Consider the following 22,876-nt stretch of genomic DNA (forward strand, 5'->3'; position numbering starts at 1 on the left):
AGATGGCTACACAATCAAGCACGTCCCCCGTTGTAACAGCAGCCGTGGCGGAGGTGTCGCAATCATACATAGAACCTCTATAGATGTCCGCCTTTTGGCATCAACACGAAACAAAGATTTCTCAACTTTCGAATACATGGACGGCAATTTTAGCATGAAAAATTTCATTTTGCTCTAGCTGCGTTTATAGACCACCACCACCCCGGGGAAAGGACTTAAAATAGGAGACTTTCTTGAGAATGAATGGCCCAATTTTCTATCTAGATTTGCAACAACTGAAAAAAAATTATCATTGTTGGAGATCTAAACTTTCATTTTGACATTCCGACTGACCAGACCAAACAGCAAACCCTTGTAAGTACTTTGGATGCACCGGAATGAGACAGCATGAAAATAAACCCGATCCTCGGCGGGGGCGTTTTGTTCTCCGTAAACTATTTGATAAAGACTTTGGGTGTCTGAAATCATTAGTCCTCCACTTGATTCATGTGGGGAAGTTGGCAGTTACTTGCGGAGAACAGGTTTGTACTGGTACAGAATCCAGGAACACTGGTTAGGTTAACTGCCCGCCGTTACATAACTGAAATACTGTTGAAAAACGGCGTTAAACCCAAAAACAAACAAACAGCATGTAAATGAAGCCACTCACGTCGGTGGACATATCCCGGATGTTGTCATTACAAGAGATAACGATGACATCGTGTCAAACATTGAAGTCACTGATCCAGGTCTGTCTGACAACAGTGATAAGGTCGCTCGCGATCATTTTTCTGTGACTTTTAAAGATGCCAGACCTCCACCGGTGAGAAAAACTTTCCTTTCGAAAACTTAGAGCAATTGATGTTGGCTCATTCAAAAGGGATTTTCTGAACTCAGAGTCCTTGAAAGCAATCATACAAAAGACAGATTTTGATGAGTTAGTGAACACATACACACAAGAACTTACATAAATTATTGACAAGCAAGCACCATTTCGCACAAAAACCATTCTTCAGAGACCAACCTGTCCCTTGTAAAACAAAAAACTTCATGATTTCTAAAACATTTAAGGCGCAAGTTGGAACAGAAAATGCGCAAATCAAAACTGACAATAGACCACCAGCTTTACAGAAAACAGTGTGCAAACAGTAAATAGGTTCTAAAAAAGGCAAAAAATACATTTCTACTCGGAAAAGGTAGATTTCTTCCAAAAGATTCAAAGAGTCTTTTCAAAATCACAAAGCATCTGTTAGGTGTTACAAATGACTCATTTTACCAAAGCTGCATCCTTCAAACAACTCGCTCAAGACTTTAGTGACTTTTTCATAAGCAAAAAAGACAAAATACGGACAGACATAGCATCCTGTTTGTATCTGACATTACTGATGACACTGAAACACAACCATCATGGGGGGACTGCCAAACTGTTTTACTCCAGCAACACCAGAAGAAGTGAAGAAATTTTTCAAGGCATCTCCATGTAAGTAGTGTGAATTAGACCCAAAACCAACTTGGCTTTTAAGACATGCCTTTACGAGCTCCTTCTGGCTTTGACAAAAATTATCAAACACATCACTGGAAACGCGTATGTTTCAAAAGAATTTAAAAGTCTCATGTTAGACCTCTTTTGAAAAAAAACAACAAGCCTTTATTCCAATGAACTAAAAGAACTACAGGTATGTTTCAAACCTACCTTTTGTCTCAAAAGTACTGGAAAAAAGTAGTAGATAAACGCATTTAGTACCACCTGAAATTCGAAAAACCTACATGAACAGCATCAGTCTGCAACAGAAAGCAACTTCTTTGCATTATAAAGATCAGGAAGCACTCGTTTCGTCTGAAGAAGAGGACATTCCAAAGACCTGTATAGACCTATATTTGACTACAACTGATACGCATCTGTCAAATTACATGGGCTTGGTATTAAATTTTGAAATAGTCACCATCGCCTGATTTCTCTAAAGTCTCATATTAAGGTCATTGACAGCTGTAAACATCACCTCATTTATTTGATAGTGAACTGAAGAAATATGATTAAACTAGGAAGAAATACTTCTACGTCTACTATAATGTATGTAATGTACGTAATTTCTTACTGAAAAATTGTTTTGGAAGTTAAAATATCCGTAGAAAATGACCCAAAGCAACACATAATTTTATGGGCCCTCTTGTTGCTCTGTCTTTTGAAAAGGCATTGAGTACAGACGTTTTTGGTTTGTTTTTCTATATGTTTATACACGAGCATTTTTGTGTTTTACATACCATGCCTTTTTGTTTCCATTACGTGTGTTAGAGATTCACCTGGAGGGGATTCTTTTATTTACACAGTCCCGTGTCTTTGGAACATGGCGGGGGTAAGAGTGAGGTTGGATGCGCACCATAAACCGGTTTTTACCACTGACCGTTCCAAGACGGTGCTCCACTGTGTTCCTTTGTTTGTTCGTTTTGTCCTCATGTGTTGGCTTTGTGTGTGTGTGCGTGTATGTGTGTGTGTGTGTGTTTGTGGTGTGCACGTCTGCGTGCTGTGGGTTTCGTTTTGGGGAGGCTGCGTTTTTGGTACGTGGCATTCCCTGTTTGATATTTGTCTTTGTTTTGTTTTTTTTTTTTTTTCGTTTAATTTCATTTCAGTATTGTGGAAATCTATTATAAATAAAGCTCAGTACCATAGACATATACGATTAAAACATTTCAGTACTGTGGAAATGTACAAAATCAAATGTATAAGTTTAAGGTAAAATGTACAAGATAAAATGTACAAGTTTAAGATAAAACCGATACTAAAAACCAACAGCCGTTATGGGGAACTTACTTCACAATAACACTTATAGAGAAGATAGATGACATTTCCTTTTTACTCTCTATATATTATACGTAAATGTTGATGCTAGAAAGAAGATAACAAACAATTTTTGAAACATGTTTTTAATGATTTTAAATGTTCAAATAGATAGAAACAATTGACGGTCACCTTCATATACATCAAGTACTGATAATATGACATATAACCCATTTTATCTGTCGTGATGATGAACAAACGAATATAGATCTTCGTGCAAGGACAATTTAAAAATGGCATAAGCAAGCAAAAAAATGTCTTTCCGGTACAAAGGCCTCATTCGAATGATACTAGTTTTGTCACTGAAATGACAGTCGTCTTGTTTTTCCCAAAGCATATAATTAATGATCAGGAACAGTGTTTAATGAAGGGCATTTTCAAGACCTTCATAAAATGGGTTACACATTTTTCCGTCAAAAGCAAGCGTCGGACATTTTAGTAATTTTAGTTTTTAATGTATGTTAAAAATTAAACAAAACAGCTGTCCATATATATATTATGTATAGCTACATGGCTAAAAGGCATTGCTATTTCAATATTGCATGTGGACTTATACTGCAATAGCCATAGATAGACGGAAGCAATAAAAATCATTTTCTACAGTGTTAAAGGTGGTCAAACACATTTAAGCAAAATTTAGTGACATTTTTTACTTTTTGTATATTCTGTTAGAGATTTATTTAAGAAACAAAAATACCCATTACTTAGAGTTAGATCCCTGTTAGAAATATATACTTTATTGATTTTCTTAATAATTTGTAATTATTCAATATTTAACAATCTGAATCAAAAAGTGGGTTTTAAAATTCATGTAGCTTCTGAATTTCATTTTTTTCCATTCTATCTTGGTTGCGCAACCAAGATAGGCAAAGGGAGGTAATAATAATTTTTCAAACTTGCATTTCTAATGAATTCAATCTATATATGTAATTGTTAATGCAATTATTTTACGAATATAATACAATATATCGGTTAGTTATACATTTTCTTAGGTAAAGTATGTTTATCACATTTATACTTACGATAAAATAACTCGATCTTGGTTGGGCAACTGCAATAGGAAAACCAATTATTAAAAATATCTCCAGTGAAAACCTAACTCGTATTAAGCGCTAACTGAACATAAATGAGTGTAAATGATCAGATGTTAAAGTTTAAAACAAATCCGTTACTTAGCCAAAATCTGATTATCCACCTTTAAACAGATATTCAAAGTTAAGAAAAATACAAAAATGTATATGAGACAACAATAACTGATCAAAAGGATTTAAAATTACCAAGACAACACATTCTTGACTAGTTTCGACCTTTATGTCTTCGTCAGAAATAACAACGTAAAATACAAACGACGTCACGTCCGTTTAGACGCGAACGTCAACGTGACAAAAAGCGCAAATATAGAATATATTTGTATTAATGTACATATAGATACGGATCATAATGATACGGCGGGTATTTATCGTAAACATATTTCTTCAATATGAAGCAGAGAAAAAATAACAACAATAACTGGAAATACGAAATGCTTAGAATTTGATATGGGATAAGATATTGATATGTTTTGTGCCAGTAAATAAAATGCGGCGGCCAAATTATAACTAGTCATTATGACGCTTCAAATTCTTTCCATTCCAAACTTATCGTCGTGACCTACTATTTACCGGTAGCCTTTAAAGATTAGAGAATTATGACAGTGTTTTTCCACTCTTGATGATTTGTCAAAATTTGCTTTAATGAAAAAAAATATCTCAAGCAGAAATTTACAAATAATCTGCTATGTAAAACTTACACTTTGTTCGGCCATCACTTTGTAAAGTTTATTACAAATGTATTGTATGTAATGTAGGATTCATTTACAATCTTACCTGAAGAAGGAGTTAACTAAAATATAATGAAACAGAAATGTTCTTTAATTGTTAGTAATCTACCAAATTCAGTTATACTTAGTGTTTATTTCAGCCGTATCCCAAATGTTATAATCAATTCCCTACATTTATAAGACGGAGAAAAATGACATTAGACACATTCTGTCATGCAAACATTTAATAGCCAATATAGACGACGAAAAAGAATAATGGCGAATTCAAATAGGTTTTATTCTGTTAGGATGTCATTTAGCATTGACTTTACATGTTTAACCGTGCGTATTGTCAACTGTTAATGAAGACTGTTTGTTACTGAGTTTAGCGTTTAAGCATTTGGGAGTCAGTAACAGTAATTTTAATAAATTTAGTGGCCATGTAAACATAATTAGAGGCTGTGTCTGCTCCTTTTAGTCATTCCTGCATATCAACAATGCAGATAAAACCTATTGCTTCTCTTTCTTGCACCAAATATGACCCCACTTTTCTTTTAGCATATTTCACACTGACAGTGTTCCTCTAAAAAATGTAAGCAACATAATTTTGAAATGACCCACAAGTATAGAGATAACACGTTTGTCTTTCAATCAAGACGTTCTGGGTTCGAATCCTGCCCAGGCACTGAAATAAATTTTCTAAAATGCCATGCAATCGGCAGGCCAGTACTAGTTCTTTGTGTGTATTGGTGCTTTACCATGAGCACATAAAAGTTCCTAAATTGTTCTTGCAAAAGTGCCAAAGTATCCCACCGGGGTCCCTTGCATCCAAGACTCTGTCTCCCACGCATATGTTCCTGTCTCAGTCATAATCGAAAACAATTGTTTGGGAGCAAAATATATTAAAAAGAGCCCTACTGTATACTAACATCATGAGAAGTTTTTAAAAGAGACCATCAACTTTGTGTGTTGGTGACTAATGACGGAGACCATAATGTCTGTGTTACAGTCACCTGACAAATTCATTGCTTTTTCGTTCAAAATCTCCTTTGACCTAATTGAAGCAAATCCTTGATAATTTTCACCTATAGTAACACTAATACCTTCTAATGAGATAAGTGATATATCATATCATTTTTTCCAGTGCTGAAAATCAGAATCCAGACGGATATTTGGGTATAACTGAAACAAATATGTAATTGATACACTTTTATGCTTTTCTACCCGTTAATCTTTCACAGAATGTATAATAAAAGTAATCCACAACCAATAGTATCAAAGCCAGCTTAGTGTATATCAATTTGTTGTCTTACACGTATTTTCGATACAAAGTAGATATACACAGAATAATAGGTTTCTGTCGCCGAAGACGATGTATGCGGCGTGGCACTAGCTGAGCCCTGTGTGTTTAGGAAATGAACTGATCCGATGGTACTTTTGAGCCGTAATAAATATATGATTTCTGATATCAATGTAAATTTACAATACCCAATGTAGGATAAAGAATGTCAAACAACGAAAAAAAATAACTCCTTTCATTTTTTGAGATTATTATCGAGATATTTGTAAAAATATATTTTCAGACTTTTTTCTAATTTCTATTATATGAAGACTTTGCATATCTTTTCAATGATATTAACTTTTTCACTTTTTACTGATTTCTATTTTTAAAGTGTGTCTGGTCAACTTTTCACTTCTCACCCGTTTAATAAAGGGACATCATTATCTGTCCACCTTGTTGCAAAATGCGTGATGATTTGATGGTCTTGATATTCAAGCAGGACGTAATGGTACTGATAAATCGTATGAGCGAAAATTTAAATGTGTGAATGTCACCACCTGTTGTCGAAAGCAGAGAATCAGTTAAAGTGGTAAGGAAAGACAAATCATCACTGAAAGATATCGATAAAGGAAACATACGCAAAAGGAAATTCTGCTTTTTTTGCTTACTTGATTTTAACATCGAAATCAACTTTGTTTCAGTTGGTCTTTAACAGAGAGCTAAAGTAGCCGTACTAATGACGATGCTGTGAACATTTCTGTCATGGCAAAACGATCTCTCTCTCTCTCTCTCTCTCTCTCTCTCTCTCTCTCTCTCTCTCTCTCTCTCTCTCTCTCTCGAACTCATTGATTCTTCAATTTCCCCTCTTTTATAAGGATTTACCAGAATTGCATCGCAATTAGATGTTTATGAGTACAGTAGACATTGTACTTGCGACCACCTCTTTTAAGCAATTTTTGTATTAAACGACCGGTCAAAATCCCTCCCGAACATTTTTCAGTACATAAATTCATTTCATTAAACGACTTTTTTATTAAACGACTAGCGACCTCATTAATGTAGTCCCGACAGGTAAAATATTCGACAAAAGTCTCTATTAAGCGACCGGGTACCAAAATTCTACCGGGCATTTCTTCATCTGTGTAATTAGCGAGTACGTTTAGCACGTGACTGAATGCAATTAACCTTTGTATCACTCGAACTGACAAACAATCTGGCCATAATTTTCACGGTTTGAGGACATGAAAAAGTGTTTACCATGTTAAAACAGATTTTTAACCATGTTCATAATAAATACAGTTACATTAACAGTTAAAAATAACTTTTCTTTTCATTTGACTGAAATTCATTAAGAGACCATTCCATTAAGAGACCACTTTTCAGCAGTCCCTAGGGTGGTCTCTTAATACAATGTCGACTGTACTTCTCACTATTCATAGCAATCTGTAAAAGTATCTCAGCCAAAACATTCAATATTAAAGTACACACAGAGCCGTAAGCAACATATGTAGAAGCAATTAGATACTTAGGGAATGTTCGTAAATAAATGACTAGTAATGAAATAAACATAACCAAGATCAACTCTAAAAGATAAATAATTCTACTGTGATTTACTTTGTAAACAAAATCAATTTTTAGTCCAGGTAATTTATATTTTTAAATAATTAATTAATGTTCCATCGAAAAAAAAACAGTGAAAAAATTAAGTTGTATGAAATCATTTCTGTTGTGAATAAAATCTGACCGGTTATAACACTGAAAAGTCATTTAGACCGAAATTAACGCCGTTATAAATTAACATAAACAGTGATGTAAACAGGTGAACCAAAGGTTTAGCATTTCTTATTGATTATTTGAATTTTCTACCGAGAACAAAATCATGATGAGTTTTGTGATGTAAATAAACACAATGACTTTCTGTGTGACAGCTGAGACTAGGTTGCGTTACATCATTGTGAGAAAAGAGAGGTTGTAATATACAGCATTAATGTTTGGATATCATGCTTTGGTAGATCGAGTAATTGTAATGGATGTGAAGCTGATAGTCAAAATGTTACCCCTAGACGGTAGTCTTATGCAAATTATAAATGCATTATATTTGCTTACATAATCGACGACGAAGAAATGACTACACATATCCCTTTCTGGGGAGAAATGTTGAGTGGTCATTCTTTTTTTCTGACTCTATTTGAAATAAGACGTTTCTCAGGCTGACAATATCTTTTAGAACCCTTCTAGGATAGTGTTATATATAAAATATGCACAACAGTCTCAAGAAACTATCATCAATACCATTAACAATACTATATAGATAAAGGACAATTAGCTTCTGTAGTAAATAATTTACTAGTTATTACATTCACGAAATATTATACACGAGTATGAACAATATGTTTCTAACGTTGGTTGCTGTGTATTTGTTTATATCTTATTACACGAGTCTGTGGTCTTCTAGTTAAATGAAAACAAGACATGCACAACTTGTTATTTCATGGCTTTCCCTATAAATTTTGTTCTTGGTTCTATGAAAGCAATAAGGCCAGCATGGGAGATTATTTTTAGTTCATTTTTTAACTGTTGGCAAAAACATAAATTATTTGAAGTGTCTCTGCGATAAGAAGCATTGAGAAAATATGATGGGTGAACGATGGAAGATAAATTACCAATTGTTCAATATGCATAGTGCACCTTTGTTGAATTGCACCTTTTAGGTGTGAAATGCGCGATTGAAATTGGCTAGCATATTTCTTCTGCTGGATACCATGGTTGTCATAGTATAGCAAGGGGTACGGTAAAACATATACAATGACATTTTCTTTCTCATCTTGCCATGTTATAAAAATATTACTCAGCACCGCTTCAGTTGTTTGGCTAGTAGAATATGGTTCCTTTTTGCGCATGCCGACGGTGACATGATCGTTGTTAGCTTTTGATCAGGACGTAAAAGATATATAATACCACAACTGGCTTCTGCAGATTGAACCAACGGGTTTTGTGTACATGACGTACTTTTTCGGTCCTAGGACAGATCATTGTGGTGCACTGTATTTCATATGGACTGGAGTAGATAGTTCGCCATTTACCAAGACTGTTTGGTAACGGTCATTGTGATAAGAAGTCATCCACTGTAGTGGTTTGCCAATGATCCCGAAGCCCTTTTCCAAGCGTTTAAGCAACGTTTCATGGTCGATAGTATCAAACGCAGCTGATAAGTCAAGCACTACCAAAATTGTGATTTCGTTTTGATCCAGGGATTGAAAAATGTCATTTTGAACTTTGATAAGTGCAGTTTTCTGTCGAGTGATGCTTTCTGTATGCAGACTGATGCTGTTCATGTAGGTTCTTCGAAGTCAGGTGGTACTCAATGCGTTTATCTACTACTTTTTCCAGTACTTTTGAGACAAAAGGTAGGTTTGAAACATACCTGTAGTTCTTTAGTTCATTGGAATCAAGGCCTGTTGTTTTTTTTCAAAAGAGGTCTAACATGAGACTTTTTAAATTCTTTTGAAACATACGCGGTTTCCAGTGATGTGTTGATAATTTTTGTCAAAGCCAGAAGGAGCTCGTCAAGGCATGTCTTAAAAAGCCAAGTTGGTATTGGGTCTAATTCACACTACTTACATGGAGATGCCTGAATAATATTCTTCACTTCTTCTGGTGTTGCTGGAGTAAAACAGTTTAGGCAGTCCTCCATTGATGGTTGTGTTTCAGTGTCATCAGTAATGTCAGATACAAAACAGGATGCTATGTCTGTCCGTATTTTGTCTATTTTGCTTATGAAAAAGTCACTAAAGTCTTGAGCGAGTTGTTTGAAGGATGCAGCTTTTGGTAAAATGATGTCATTTGTAACACCTAACAGATGCTTTGTGATTTTGAAAAGACTCTTTGAATCTTTTTGGCAAGATTCTACCTTATCCGAGTAGAAATGTATTTTTGCCTTTTTAGTAACCTATTTACTGTTGCACACTGATTTCTGTAAAGCTGGTGGTCTATTGTCAGTCTCGATTTGCGCCATTTCTGTTCCAACTTGCGCCTTAAATGTTTAGCATCATGAAGTTTTTGTGTGTACCAGGGACAGGTTGGGTCTCTGAAGAATGGTTTTTGTGCGAAATGGTGCTTGCTTGTCAATAATTTATGTAAGTTCTTGTGTGTATATGTTCACTAACTCATCAACATCTGTCTTTTGCATGATTGCTTTCAAGGACTCTGTGTTCAGAAGATCTCATTTGAATGAGCCAACATCAACTGCCCTAAGTTTTCGAAAGGAAAGTTTTTCTCACCGGTGAAGGTCTGGCAGCCTTTGCTTTAAAGGTCACAGAAAAATGATCGCGAGCAACCTTATCACTGTTGTCAGACAGACCTGGATCAGTGATTTGAATGTTTGACACGATGTCATCGTTATCTCTTGTAATGACAACATCCAGGATATGTCCACCGACGTGAGTGGCTTCATTTACATGCTGTCTCATTCCGTGTGCATCTAAAATACTTACAAGGTTAGCTGTGTGTCTGTCAGTCGGAATGTCAAAATGAAAGTTTAGATCTCCAACAATGATAATTTGTTTGTCAGTTGTTGCAAATCTAGATAGAAAATTGGGCCATTCATTCTCAAGAAAGTCTCCTATTTTAAGTCCATTTCCCCGGGATGGTGGTGGTCTATAAACGACAGCTAGACGCAAAATGAAATTTTTCATGCTCAAACTGCAGTCCATGTATTCGAAAGTTGAGAAATTTTTGTCTCGTGTTGATGCCAAAAGGAGGACATCTATAGAGGTTCTATGTATGATTGCTACACCTCCGCCACGGCTGCTGTTACAACGGGGGACGTGCTTGATTGTGTAGCCATCTGGTACAAGTTGCTTGAATTTCATTGTGGATGTGTTTTGACATTTTGGTAGGAAAAATGGGAGAGCAGGTTGTATTTGGTCAAGTGAAGCTCAATTTTAGTATGAGTAATATTTCCAGGTGATTTTGATATGATTTTACAGTAACCAAACGTGACCAGAGAAATCTCTCTTAGAAGATACATGACCTCTACTTTTCTCTTCGTTTTATATTAGTTTTATCATAACTCTTTAAAATGAGGTAAGGATTTGTTCTCTGAAATGGGTCTATCTATGTTTGGTAAAGTAAAGTTTCTTGTTTAACGTGGGTAGTCGACGAAAGTCCCCACCTGGAATGGATGGAACAACTTATTTCCAGCCGAGCCCACGGCAGGTGTCATATTTACCTCCCCAGCATCCAGTCTAGGCCGATACTGGCAGCACTTTAAAAAGTGTCAGTTTTATATAGAATATATGGGGAAAACTATTTACCTGTTTGTGACCTTAAGTAACATTATTCAGATTAAATAGCGATATCATTAGGTCAGACACCATTTACGCGACAATAAAAGATTTCCCCGTACTTTCAATCAGAGCTGTATACATATCAATCTAAATGATGGGTTATTCTCAGCCCTGGGCAACAGGACGTGAACGGTAGCTTGCATTTCCACTACCGTCCATGAACAGTCTTAATCAAAGCGAGCCTGCAACATTTTCGTTTATGTCGTGTTGGGCGACCTTTGGTTTTTCTTTTTCAACAAACCCCGATAGCACAGGTTGGGTCTATTTTGTGTACCCTATCATGCGATTAGCTTGAACTGTAAATTTCATATAGAATGGAAAACGAGTCGCTCAAATATATCTTTATATTGCTACCCATCTTCTTTCAAAGTTTTTATCAGAAGACAAAAGAAGATCCAAAATAACGCGGACAAAGAAAGAGTACATATTTTGCATAAGTTTGTGAGTGTAAGAATTGCAAATACACACTCATATGTATTTATATGCATGGATTATTTAATTGCCTCTTGATAGCAGATTATTTGTTACCAATATTCCGGTTAATTATTAGAGTAGCTCTGTATGTTAGAAAAGCTGGAAGTAACGGTTCAATGTTATTCACGCAGAAAACCTAGAATAATACCTAGTGGCCGTTATACGGGTAACATAAACGTTACCGACAATCTTTCTCATACCGAGTAGTAAGTATTAAACAGTCAACACGAAAACGTGTTTCTTAAAATAAGTAGGTCTTTGATATAATAACAAATAATAACAGCAACGTAAGGACTCCAGCTGATGCGATTTTATCATAGATGCCCATTGATTAAATTTACCGGAGGACCATATTATTAAATCGGTGGAATAAAAAATCAAGCACAAGACTGAATTGTTTTATTGGACACGAAATAATTTGAAAAATATGATTTATTACAAATCTACATTTAGAATAATACTATTAAAATTAATCAATGGGCATCTATGATAAAATCGCATCAATTGGGGTCCTTACAGATAATCTGTTTACACTATATATATGTTGGTGGGAAAAGGATACAAACCTTTTTGTGTGCTTATTTTGTTTTGTTCACAGTATTTCAGTTATGTAACGGCGGGCAGTTATATTAAGCTACAGTCACACATACGGATATGTCCGTGCGTTGAGGTACGGTGAGGATTGGATTGGTCTTGGGTGGGGCGGACACGGATATGTACGGACCCGTACGTCTTAGTACAGGAAAAATGGTGAGAAATGGGGAACAAAAAATACAGGACGCAACAGTGCGTGGGCAGGTCTACGGTGAACTACGTTGAGCTACGCTTAAGTACGGGCAGCTACGGATCAATACGGCAAGGTACGTTTCAGTACGGATAACTACGTTTCAGTACGTTTAACTATGGATCAGTAAGTTTCAAACAAGTTTGACTTAAGTCACGCTCAAAAGCTACGGATCGCTCAAACTTTTGTGCATGTTCAAAAGTTTGTTAGTGGCTGTTTAAGGAAGTGTCACACTGTATCCGTTTTTGTATGTGTTTTCATGTACATGTCAATCATCTACACCGCCACATAACACTGCAGCAGAGTTTCGTTTTCTGTCGTTCCCGCTATTAAAGGTATTAGATCCGTAATAGAGTACCTATTCTACAATAAACCTACTTTGACTGAAATTTTTCAGGGGGGGGCGTAGGTTCAAGTCCCACGGGACCAAACTATTTTTTTCTTTTTCTTTCCTTTTTACTAGTAAGATTTTATTATTTCAAGACTTATTATTGATTTATTGTACAAAAGTGGACATTTTTCATTTTATATTCAATTTCTTACTGTTTAAATTGAATTTACCTCTGAAACAGTAAGGGATGGAGTAAGACATCTTTAAAAATACTGAGTTACATGCAGTAAAAGTTCTCTATTTTGTCTTTACTCTTTAGAGTACATATTGTGGAAAAAATGTAGGAAGGTTTTACTTCTGCCCGAAGATTATTTTTGAATGAAGTGAACAAAATTTAAAACAGTGCCACAGGACTCGACCATAATTTTTCAATGTTGGGGTTAGAATTCTGTCTCATTAAATCCGTTTACTTGAGGCACCGAAGACAAAATGGTTTTGACTATTTTATTTTGTGTTTTATTATTGTTTACCAATAATTTGGTGTTTCTTTTATTAACGTTAATGGTATAATGAATTCTCTGCAAACGTTTTGAACAGTGGCCATTACTTTGCAATTTATCTCTACTTGAGCTTGAGGAAATACCATAAATTATACAAAATTTATATAAAAAAACGGCACGATAAAAGTTGTTTGAAATTTGCAACGAAATGCAAAACACAGTCAACTTTAAGAATATACCTAGCAAATACCGTTGTTTAAACATTATTATTAGGGGTCCAATACCTTAATACAGAACGACAAGAATACTGATGGTACGGTAATCTGAACGAACATAAGTGTTGTTCTGTCTCACATCATTTTCTGTTCTGACATTTTTGGAGGGACGCGACAAAATAAAACGAAAAAAAAACGTCAGCAAAATTCCAATTTAATGGGAAACAAGAATGAAGGGACGTGTCAGGCAGACATATGTCACCATTATGAATTCGCCTCACACCGTTGAACGTAAAAAAAACAATGAGGCAACAAGTCAAATCAAACAAAATAGAGGATTTAGCATGTGATTGGTTTATGCTCGCCATGCACTGTACCTTATTTATCCTGTCAGAAAAAAATCATTTTTGTAAGTAAATGGTGATATAAAATCAGCCGTGCCATGAGAAAACCAACATATGTTCGCCAACGATTTCTCTAATTCCAATAGGCCTTGAAAGCGAACAGTATGGATCCTGGCCAGTCTGATCTGGATCCATGCTGGTCGCAAAGCCACTATCTTAGTTTTCTCATGGCACGGCTCAAATAAATACTTGTAATGTTTATAGTTCCTCCAAATTGCAAGCAATTCTCGGCCAGTACGGCTGTCCTTAGCCATATAGCAAAGCCAATATGAGCCCTATTAATAGCATATTACCATCATTATTACTAGTAATAGTAGTACGAATACGTTCTTATGTAAAACATATTATGAATATAATAAAATCTATTTCGGTATAATAATATTGTAACAAATGATACAAGACACTTTGGTCTGCCTACAGTTTATAGAATTGGCATGATCCAAAATGTGATTTGGAACACAGCCTATCTTAAGTCTGCAGGGCCTGTTGGTCCAGTCACCGTAAGCATTCATTTCTTGGACCTAAATGCCAATTATTTAAAACAATACTGTCACTGAAATGCTCTGACAATATATATATATATATATGGGTCTATGCTAATTTAAGGACAAAACGAAGAGGTTTTTATTTCTACTTTTAACTTGATTAAGAACAATAGAACATATCCTTCTTATCTACCCATTGCATCTGTAAGGCTATCACCAGTACAAGGGTTTACTCCAGTGGCCGTTCCACTCGCAACATTCTTGGCAAGTACCTGAGCTCTGTAAAAGTAGAAATGATGATGCCATTATTATGTTTGATTTGTCCGAAAACAGGGGGAAAAGAAATAGTTTTCTAATTCACAACACAGCCTCAGTTTATGAAAAAATGAGACAGCAGCCAATATTTCTTTGTTAATTATTCATAACGATTTTCATGAATACTTTAACAAACCTATAAAAGAAAATATCACCCCTATGTGCATTTTTCTACACGAAATATTGCTTTTAGATATAAAATAAATCAGATTCCTATTACAGAAGAATGTACGTACAACAGATTAAAAACTTTATTTAAACTATATATATATATATATATTAGTATTAGACATATGAGAGGATGTAATAAACGTGCACCAAAATTAATTTCTTAAAATTTATATCTTTGTTTTTATGGGAACTTACTCTTTACAAACACCAGTGCAGACGAGACTGGTAATTAGTTGGTTGTTGAAGTCAATAGGGTTTAAAATTGTCGGGCAAAGTGCGTTTTCACACTGCGACTCTGTTCCATCACATCCAAACTGACTGAGCAACTGTTCGGCTAAATTTAGGACTGAAAATCAAAAACGGCAGTAATCTGAATAACTTTAATATATATACTAGTATTTTATAGAACATTAGGGTTTTTTGTACATTAGATTTGATGGCTTATCTCTCAAGAACAGACTCAATAAAACTGAGTCTGCTGTTATTCTGCTTGGTTCTTTGCGAAGGATGTTTTACATTATTTTATTTATTAAAGAAATATATAAAAGTACACCTACACAGCAAGTTACATATATAGGAAATGCAATATAATTTCAAGAACATAATGAACTACAGTGTTTACAATACCAATTACCTTTATTAAAAAATCATGGCATATCATACTGTAATAGAAATGCAGTTTTAAGCAGATAAAGCATTGTCTTACTGTTAAATCCATTAAATCCACCAAGCAGCGATTCAATGAATCTTTTTTCATCGATACTGGCCCCCAGTGTAAATGGTAGAACAGCAAGCAGAAACAATGCGATCTTCATTGTTATGTCTGAAATGTAATTTTATCTACTAGCATAAGTGAAATATTCTTCAATTATATAGAAATCTGTTGTTTTTTTTTTTCAATGATACGCATTCTGTTCTGCGATTTGTAATTTGATTATACAAATGGCTGAATTTTTTCCTTCAGATAGACTTACTCGCAAAGAATCAGAATATTTTATATTAGTAAATCTTCTAACCAATATTCTAACACGACCAGCAAATAACATACATACATATAGAGCAAAATCTATCTCGGGTTATTCTGCAATAAACCACTCGCATGCAATATGACGTCGTAAAAAGTAGTTACCATTTTTTCTAATACTGTTGATACTAGTATGTCCTGTAAGAATCGAAATAATAAGTTCACAAGAGTGATTTATTGTAGAATAACCCGAGTTTTCGTTTTTATGCTAAACAATATATCACTCAGGCCTACGGCCTTCGTGATATATTCTTACGTATAAGAACTCAAAACACGGGTTATTCTACGATAAACCACGTTTGGGAACTTGTTATTTTTTAAATAAATATCTCAAAATAATCTACACATTCTATCATGAAGAATAATATTAACTTACCTGTAATTGAAGAGAATCAAAACAGTGTGGACCGCTCAGGAGACTTATATATATATATACATGTAATTGTTTCAGGTCAAGTGACACAGTCAACTCGCGATATTAATAACATGTAGCGATAAGGCACACCATCGAAATGCCCTACTTCAAAGTTAGAAATAATTCATTTAACAGGTTTTTCAGGTCAAGTTAGTTAACCATTTCTAAACGAACTTCAAATTTTTTTATGCCAAAATGTATATACTTGACATAACACATATCTGAGAAAAAAACTAGCTTTATTTGGATAATGTCTGCATATTGTGCATTTTGACCATTACGTGGTTAGGGATTCGGATTCAAATTGCAGAAAAAGATGAAGCAGTTGCCTAGTGATTAAGGTAGTTAAGTTGCCGGCCGCGCAAGTCGGGGGTCGTGGGCTCGAGCCCCACTTGGATTACGACTTTCTCATATGACACCAGTACTGTTTTTTCTAGTAAAATAAATAAGTAGAAATAACTTTTGATTTACACTGTACTGGTTTTGAATAATAACCGTTGTAAAAAACAAATGATGTTTTAGTAACTGACCATTTTAAAGTAATGTTTTAATCTTGTTGTCTAGTTGTTATACGTATACGTTGTCGTGTATCCTCGTGTTTATGCCAATCATCTACACCCATATAAATGTACACGGATGTGAGGTTTCGTTTTCTGTCGCCCCCGCAATTAAGACCGAAGAACAAGGCAACGCTAGAGTGCCGTAATCGGCGGTAGTATGTTTCGTTCTGTCGCGGGCCATTTTTCGTTCTTTCGTTTTAGCGGAGGCGACTGAACAAAACAAAGGAAAGTCGGCAAACTATTGTTCTATTGTTTTGGCGAGACAACAGAGTGATATGAGATATAGGACATACATAAGCTACCATATGAATTTAACTCAGATTTGTACAACTGATCCGTTTGAAGAAAATCTTTCTTTCGATAAAAACCGCGATACACTGAGGTAACAAGCCAAGTCAAACTAAAAAGGGAACATTGGGTTTGAGTCGGTTGTATATGAGCGTCATGAACTGTATCAAATTCATAGCGTTTAGAAATTGTATTTGTGTAAGCCAAATGTGTAAAAGAAAATAAATAAAAGTAATGTTTATAGTTCCTTAGACATAGCTTAGCCAATGCGACTGGCCTAGGCTAAATAGGAAAGCCAATATGAATTTATCAACAACATCTTATCATCATCATTCATATTACTGTTACGTTCTGATATCCTTTTTTCATAAACAACATTACTCTTTTTATGAATATTACAAGAAACTTTTATATAATATATTATGAATAATATTACAAATCTTAAATGAAACGTCGGCTATATGCAATTTACAGACTTGGCATTCAAAACTTGCCTCACTATAGTCTACAAGACATATTGTGTCCAATCCCCGTTAACATGCATTTGTTTGGATCTCATTGCCAATTTGAAAAAGCAATGTCGCTGTAATGACCTGTCAAAGTATTAGGGTATATGTTTTTTTCACAAAAGACGAAACATAAAGATATTCGAGAATCTTTATTTCATTTTTAAATTTATTTAGAACAATAGAATATAATATTATCTTTCTTATCCACTAATTGCACCTGTGAGGCCACCGCCAGTACATGGATCTACCCCAGTCGCTGCTCCAGTTCCAAAATTCTTGGCAAGCACCTGAGCTCTGAAGTACAAATAATGGTTTTATTTTAACGTTTGTTTAATCAATCAGTTCTGTATATTGCATTTTTTCTGCATAATCACCGTTATTTTAAAGTGAATAATGATGCAAAAGTTTTGATTGCTCACTGTGTAACAAAAAACTTTAACATGAAAATACCGCTTAGAATTACATTTTATGCTTTTCTACGCAAGAAATCTTAAAACGCGATTCATTAAATAGGTATGTTTATATATGCAAAGCTTATTCAACCACTACTACAAAAATGAATGTACAACATATTAGAAAAATATCTTAAAAACTGAGGGGTTTTTGTAAACAATTGTAAAAAACGTTAATTTTTGCAGCCTGTTTAGAAAGTCTGTACTACTTATCATGTATAATAATAATGTTCTACGAATAATAAAGTTCCACAACTGAGATTCACTTGAGGAATATACTGAGTCTTCACGTGACATGGGAGGAGTTTCATACTTTTTTCATAAATTTGTAAGCATCTTTACGAAATCTCTGGAAGGATTTAGATCTTCAACACCAAATCTGGCTTCTAATTTCCTTACTTCTTACTTCATGATTTCTAACTTCAAACTTTACGACTTCTATCTTACATACTTCTAATCTTCATTACTTCCTACTTCATTACTTCCATCCAGCTGGCTTACGGAAGGTCGGTGGTTCTACCCAGGTGCCCGCTCGTGATAAAAATATTGCACGGAGGGGCTCCTGGGGTCTTCCTCCACCATCAAAGCTGGAACGTCGCCATATGACCTATAATTGTGTCGGTGCGACGTTAAACCCAACAAAATAAATAAATACTTCATTACTCCTACTTTCCTGGCGTCTATTCCCCAAAATTATAGCCTCTAATTTACATTAACTATCGGGGGTATGACTTACTGAGCCTTCTTCATTGTCATTTTTGACCAAATTTTCACCTTTCGTCCAGACCAAAAATGAGGAATTTCTATAAATCAAAAGGGCTTAACAAACATTTTATAATGTGAATGTCTGTATGTCCGTTTGAATGTATTTTCACCTATCAAATGTATGGAAGGTAATTTGACCATGCACTAGTATTGAAGTTAAAAATAATATTATCAGAATTTGAGCTGGTGCTTTTCGATTTCACCTCAAAACATGTCTGCTGCTTTGGTTAATGCATAGGGTCAAATTTGTCACAATGACCATGAATTAGCCAAAATAACCCATAACGCTTATAGAAAATGGAAGTTACAAGTCAAAAAGCTTGAAGTTAGAAGTGAGGAGCTTCGAAGTAAGGGAAATGATTGTCTGAAGTCATGAGTTAGAAGTAAAGAAGTTGTAAGTTCGGAACTGAGAAAGAAGGAAGTTGGAACAGAGAAATTAGATGTTACGAAGTTGGCAGTTAGAAGTAAGAAAGATTGAAGTTTGAACTTATAAAGTTGGAAGATAGAAGTAATGAAGCTAGAACATAAAAGAAGAAATAATGAAGCAGTCAGGTAGAAGTCAGAGGTAATGAAGCTGGACGTTAGAAAGAAAGCAAGGATAAAGTGATAAAGTTAGAAGTTAAAAGTCAGAAGTACTTAAGTTAGAAATCCTTCCAGGGCTTCCATACATTTGTATCTTATAATTAACTTGTAAGGATTACTTTAAATGAGCAATGTGTTAAAGTAAGGACTATGTTCATTAATTTCCTAGCTCCTAAGAGACTGCAAGGGGTAAAATGTAAAATGTCTGTCAATAAGGGAACGATCAACCATCAAAATTGATCAAACGGATATTCATAAGACACTTTTTTTCAGTATTTTGAGACCGATTTCTTCAATAGGTTGGCAAGTTGGGTAATTTTGTCTCAAAGTGTATTGCCCTGAAACAAATACTTAACTCGTATTCATCGTAAAAGAACTGAATGGGCAGACAGAAAATGGCATGCGATGAAATGCTATGAATGTGTACTATATTCACAGTATTCTTCACAGACAAAATAGGTTCTTTTCCTGATTTTTCTGATTTGTATCAACGCGTTTTGGCGTATTTTCAATTTTACTTTCCCCATGCCCCTATTAAAATATTTGTGTTTTATTTATAGAAACTTACTCTTTACAAACAGCACTGCATACGAGACCGGTAATAAGAGCGTTGTTGTGGTCAATAGGGTTCAAAAGTTGTGGGCAAAGTTGCTGTTCACACTGTGCCTCTGTTTCGTCACATCCGAATTGACTTAGCAATTGTTTGGCCAAGTCTAGGACTGCAAAATACAATCAACATCTGGAATCTGTACACGTTTAACAATTTAAATACAAATAATTATTATATACACCACATATAAATGGCACTATATGTATTTACTCATAAGTGGTTGCTAAATAGAAACCAGCTTAGGAAAAATAAAACTTAATATGAAGAACACTTTAGGTAGTTCAACTTTCTAATATGTTGTATTATATATTAAAAGGGATTTTCAAATACTTAGACTGTTTTATCTTATCATTGTTGTTGTATATACGAAGTTTTATGTATAAAGTTTACATCTATTTGCCGTTTGTCATTATATAAATGAGAATGCAAGTTTTATCCGAATTTCTTTAAGGTTTAGAACAAACATAACAAGTTAAGGAAAGTCTAGTAAGCGGACATGTATCTCAGTTGGTAGGGCATAGAAACGATATTACGGTATCGAATTGGCATTTTGTGGTCTCAGTTTTGAAATGGCAGACATGTAGCCGTTTTCGAGATGTAACATATTTTCAATAAGTAGTTGTGTTTTCTTACCGAGTTTAATGCCATTTCCTTAATGTATTTCATGTTGTCAGATAACTTAACCAATCGATTATGTTATTGTCAAATGTCTTAAGTTATGAACAATTATTTTCATTAAAATATGTGCATTACGAAATTCTCTGATAATTTCAAAGACGCTGTACTATACTGTTAATTGCATAGTTTGTTGATGTGTGGAAACGGGATAAACGTTGTCAAGGAAATCCATATATGGCGCATTTGATCAAACATTTTTGCTTGCCGTCTACCCCTAACCTCAGCGTTTTAGTACACTACACCAGCGATATGTTTTGTACAGATGTTTACTATTCCGATATAAAATTCATCGTGTATTCATCTGACGTCTCATGACCAATATTACTATATAATGCTGGAATCTAGATTTAAAAAAACTATAATTCATATATATGCATCGGCCTAGTATAACGGCGGATATGAATAAAGATTAAGTTAGTGTGAATATCAGAGACTAATCAGGTTCCAGACAAAGGGAATGCAAAAATTTACTCCAAAACATACTCACTGTCATATCCACCAAGTAACGATTCTATGAATCTTTTTTCACCAATGCTGGCTCCCAGTGTAAATGGTAGTACAGCAAGAAGAAACAAGGCAACCTTCATGATTTAAGTCTGAAACATAATTATATTGAATGAGATGACGCGTTCAAGTTAATTTGTTAAGCAATTTTTAGGGTTTCTTCTTATATGCTGTTCACAAACTCTATGTATTTTAGCACGTGAAATAAATGCTGACGCTATTTAGGTGAGGGATATGCATTAGGGAGAAGACGGAACTTTGCAAGGATATAAGAGCCAAAAACATATAAATGGAGAAAAACTTTCGTTTATAAAATATGAATCAATTTGTAAGAAATGACACGTGTTATTGGTGTAAATCGAAAATAGCTGTTATATAACACGGGAATAATTGGAGAAATCATCACTAAATATATCACAAAATTTAGTATTTAGTAAATTACTTACTTGAGACGGAAGACAATGAAAATAATGTGGATTCCTCAGATCTGAGATCTCTTATATACATCTCGAAGTGGCCAGTGGTCATTGTTTTAGGTCACTTGATTTATTAACCTGGCGACAAATGATATACAGTACAAAGATAAGGCACAACAATAAAATAAGAAATATAAACAAATTTAGGCGATTGGTTTCAACATTTTATACGCTTCAAGTATCAATAAAATCTGTAAGGCGATCATTTGGAAGCATAGAATGCAAACAAGCAAAATAATTGCAGACTCGGTTTGATTGAGTCTGTTGATGAGAGGTAGTGGATGGTGCAACACCCCTCACGCCCCTTATCACCGGCTTAAGCGGAACTGTATTACCCATGAACATTAAGTGGACTCCAAGACCCAAAAGGACCAGAAAATATTACAACACTGAAGTTACAATTGCATTTGCCTTAGGAGACAATACACGGATGTGTATGCAAAATTATTTTTTTAAGTCAGTCCATTTTCACAGAATGTTTGTGTGCTTTATGGACCAAATTGAATCTTTTAAGTCTTAGCAGAAATATTTTTAACTGCTTTATTTTACTATTACTCGAATAATGTTGAAATCAATGTTGCAGTGGGCTTGTATTCTCAATTGTGATTTCATTTCAATGTTTAAAGCGTAATAACCTTGAATAAATGAGTTGAAATTAAAATGTCATAGAAATATTCATATTGATGAGGTTTCCAAGCTATTATAAGAACTCTGCATTCTGCTGACTTGTTACTGTGGTTTTGTTTAAATCTGTTTACTTTTTTGTATATATTTTGTCTAGCGACATTTGGTATAGCTATAGTGACATAAGTATTTAAGTATTGTTAAAGAGTACAACGCAGTCACCATTCTGCCCAGGATCTTTAGATATATGTTTAATACATAATATTCGTTTTTCATCATTCATATTTGCAATACATGCATTTTATGTCGTGTATAGAAGAGTCTTTGCAAGAAAACATCAAAATCTATTAAGTTTTTTTTCTTTTTTTTTTCTTGCAAGTACAACAAAAAGAAAACATCAATATAACTTTAACATAATCCTTCCTACACTAAATGGCTATAACATTGATTTATGCTTCATAGATAGT

The 22,876-nt window shown here is 34.5% G+C and overlaps 2 protein-coding genes across 2 annotated transcripts in view; both read right to left on the reverse strand.

Moving 5' to 3' along the window:
* LOC123564749 (uncharacterized) overlaps positions 1 to 21,401 on the reverse strand; it is a 43,949-nt gene extending 22,548 nt beyond the window's left edge. Inside the window, exon 1 of the mRNA XM_053537398.1 lies at positions 21,293 to 21,401. Within this exon, the coding sequence (XP_053393373.1) occupies positions 21,293 to 21,392 (100 nt within the window). The 5' untranslated portion in view covers positions 21,393 to 21,401. The remainder of the gene's footprint in view (positions 1 to 21,292) is intronic.
* LOC123562937 (uncharacterized) lies at positions 14,569 to 16,454 on the reverse strand. Its single transcript, XM_045355515.2, has 4 exons — positions 16,323 to 16,454; positions 15,629 to 15,745; positions 15,118 to 15,268; positions 14,569 to 14,715 (listed from the first exon to the last, which is right to left on the reverse strand). Exons 2-4 carry the CDS (start codon positions 15,735 to 15,737, stop codon positions 14,622 to 14,624), a joined length of 354 nt encoding a protein of 117 aa, XP_045211450.2. The 5' UTR covers positions 15,738 to 15,745; positions 16,323 to 16,454; the 3' UTR covers positions 14,569 to 14,621.
* Positions 21,402 to 22,876: the final 1,475 nt, after the last annotated feature.

This window comes from Mercenaria mercenaria, chromosome 2, assembly GCF_021730395.1.
Source record: "Mercenaria mercenaria strain notata chromosome 2, MADL_Memer_1, whole genome shotgun sequence".
Classification (NCBI taxonomy): Eukaryota; Metazoa; Mollusca; class Bivalvia; order Venerida; family Veneridae; genus Mercenaria; species Mercenaria mercenaria.

Coding starts and splice junctions, on each gene's coding strand:
- LOC123562937 (XM_045355515.2), bottom strand. CDS start 15,737: ATGAAGATCGCATTGTTTCTGCTTGCTGTTCTACCATTTACACTGGGG. Junction 15,269..15,628: donor TGGATTTAATGGATTTAACA/GTAAGACAATGC, acceptor TTTGATTTTCAG/TCCTAAATTTAGCCGAACAG. Junction 14,716..15,117: donor TGCACTGGTGTTTGTAAAGA/GTAAGTTCCCAT, acceptor CTACTTTTACAG/AGCTCAGGTACTTGCCAAGA.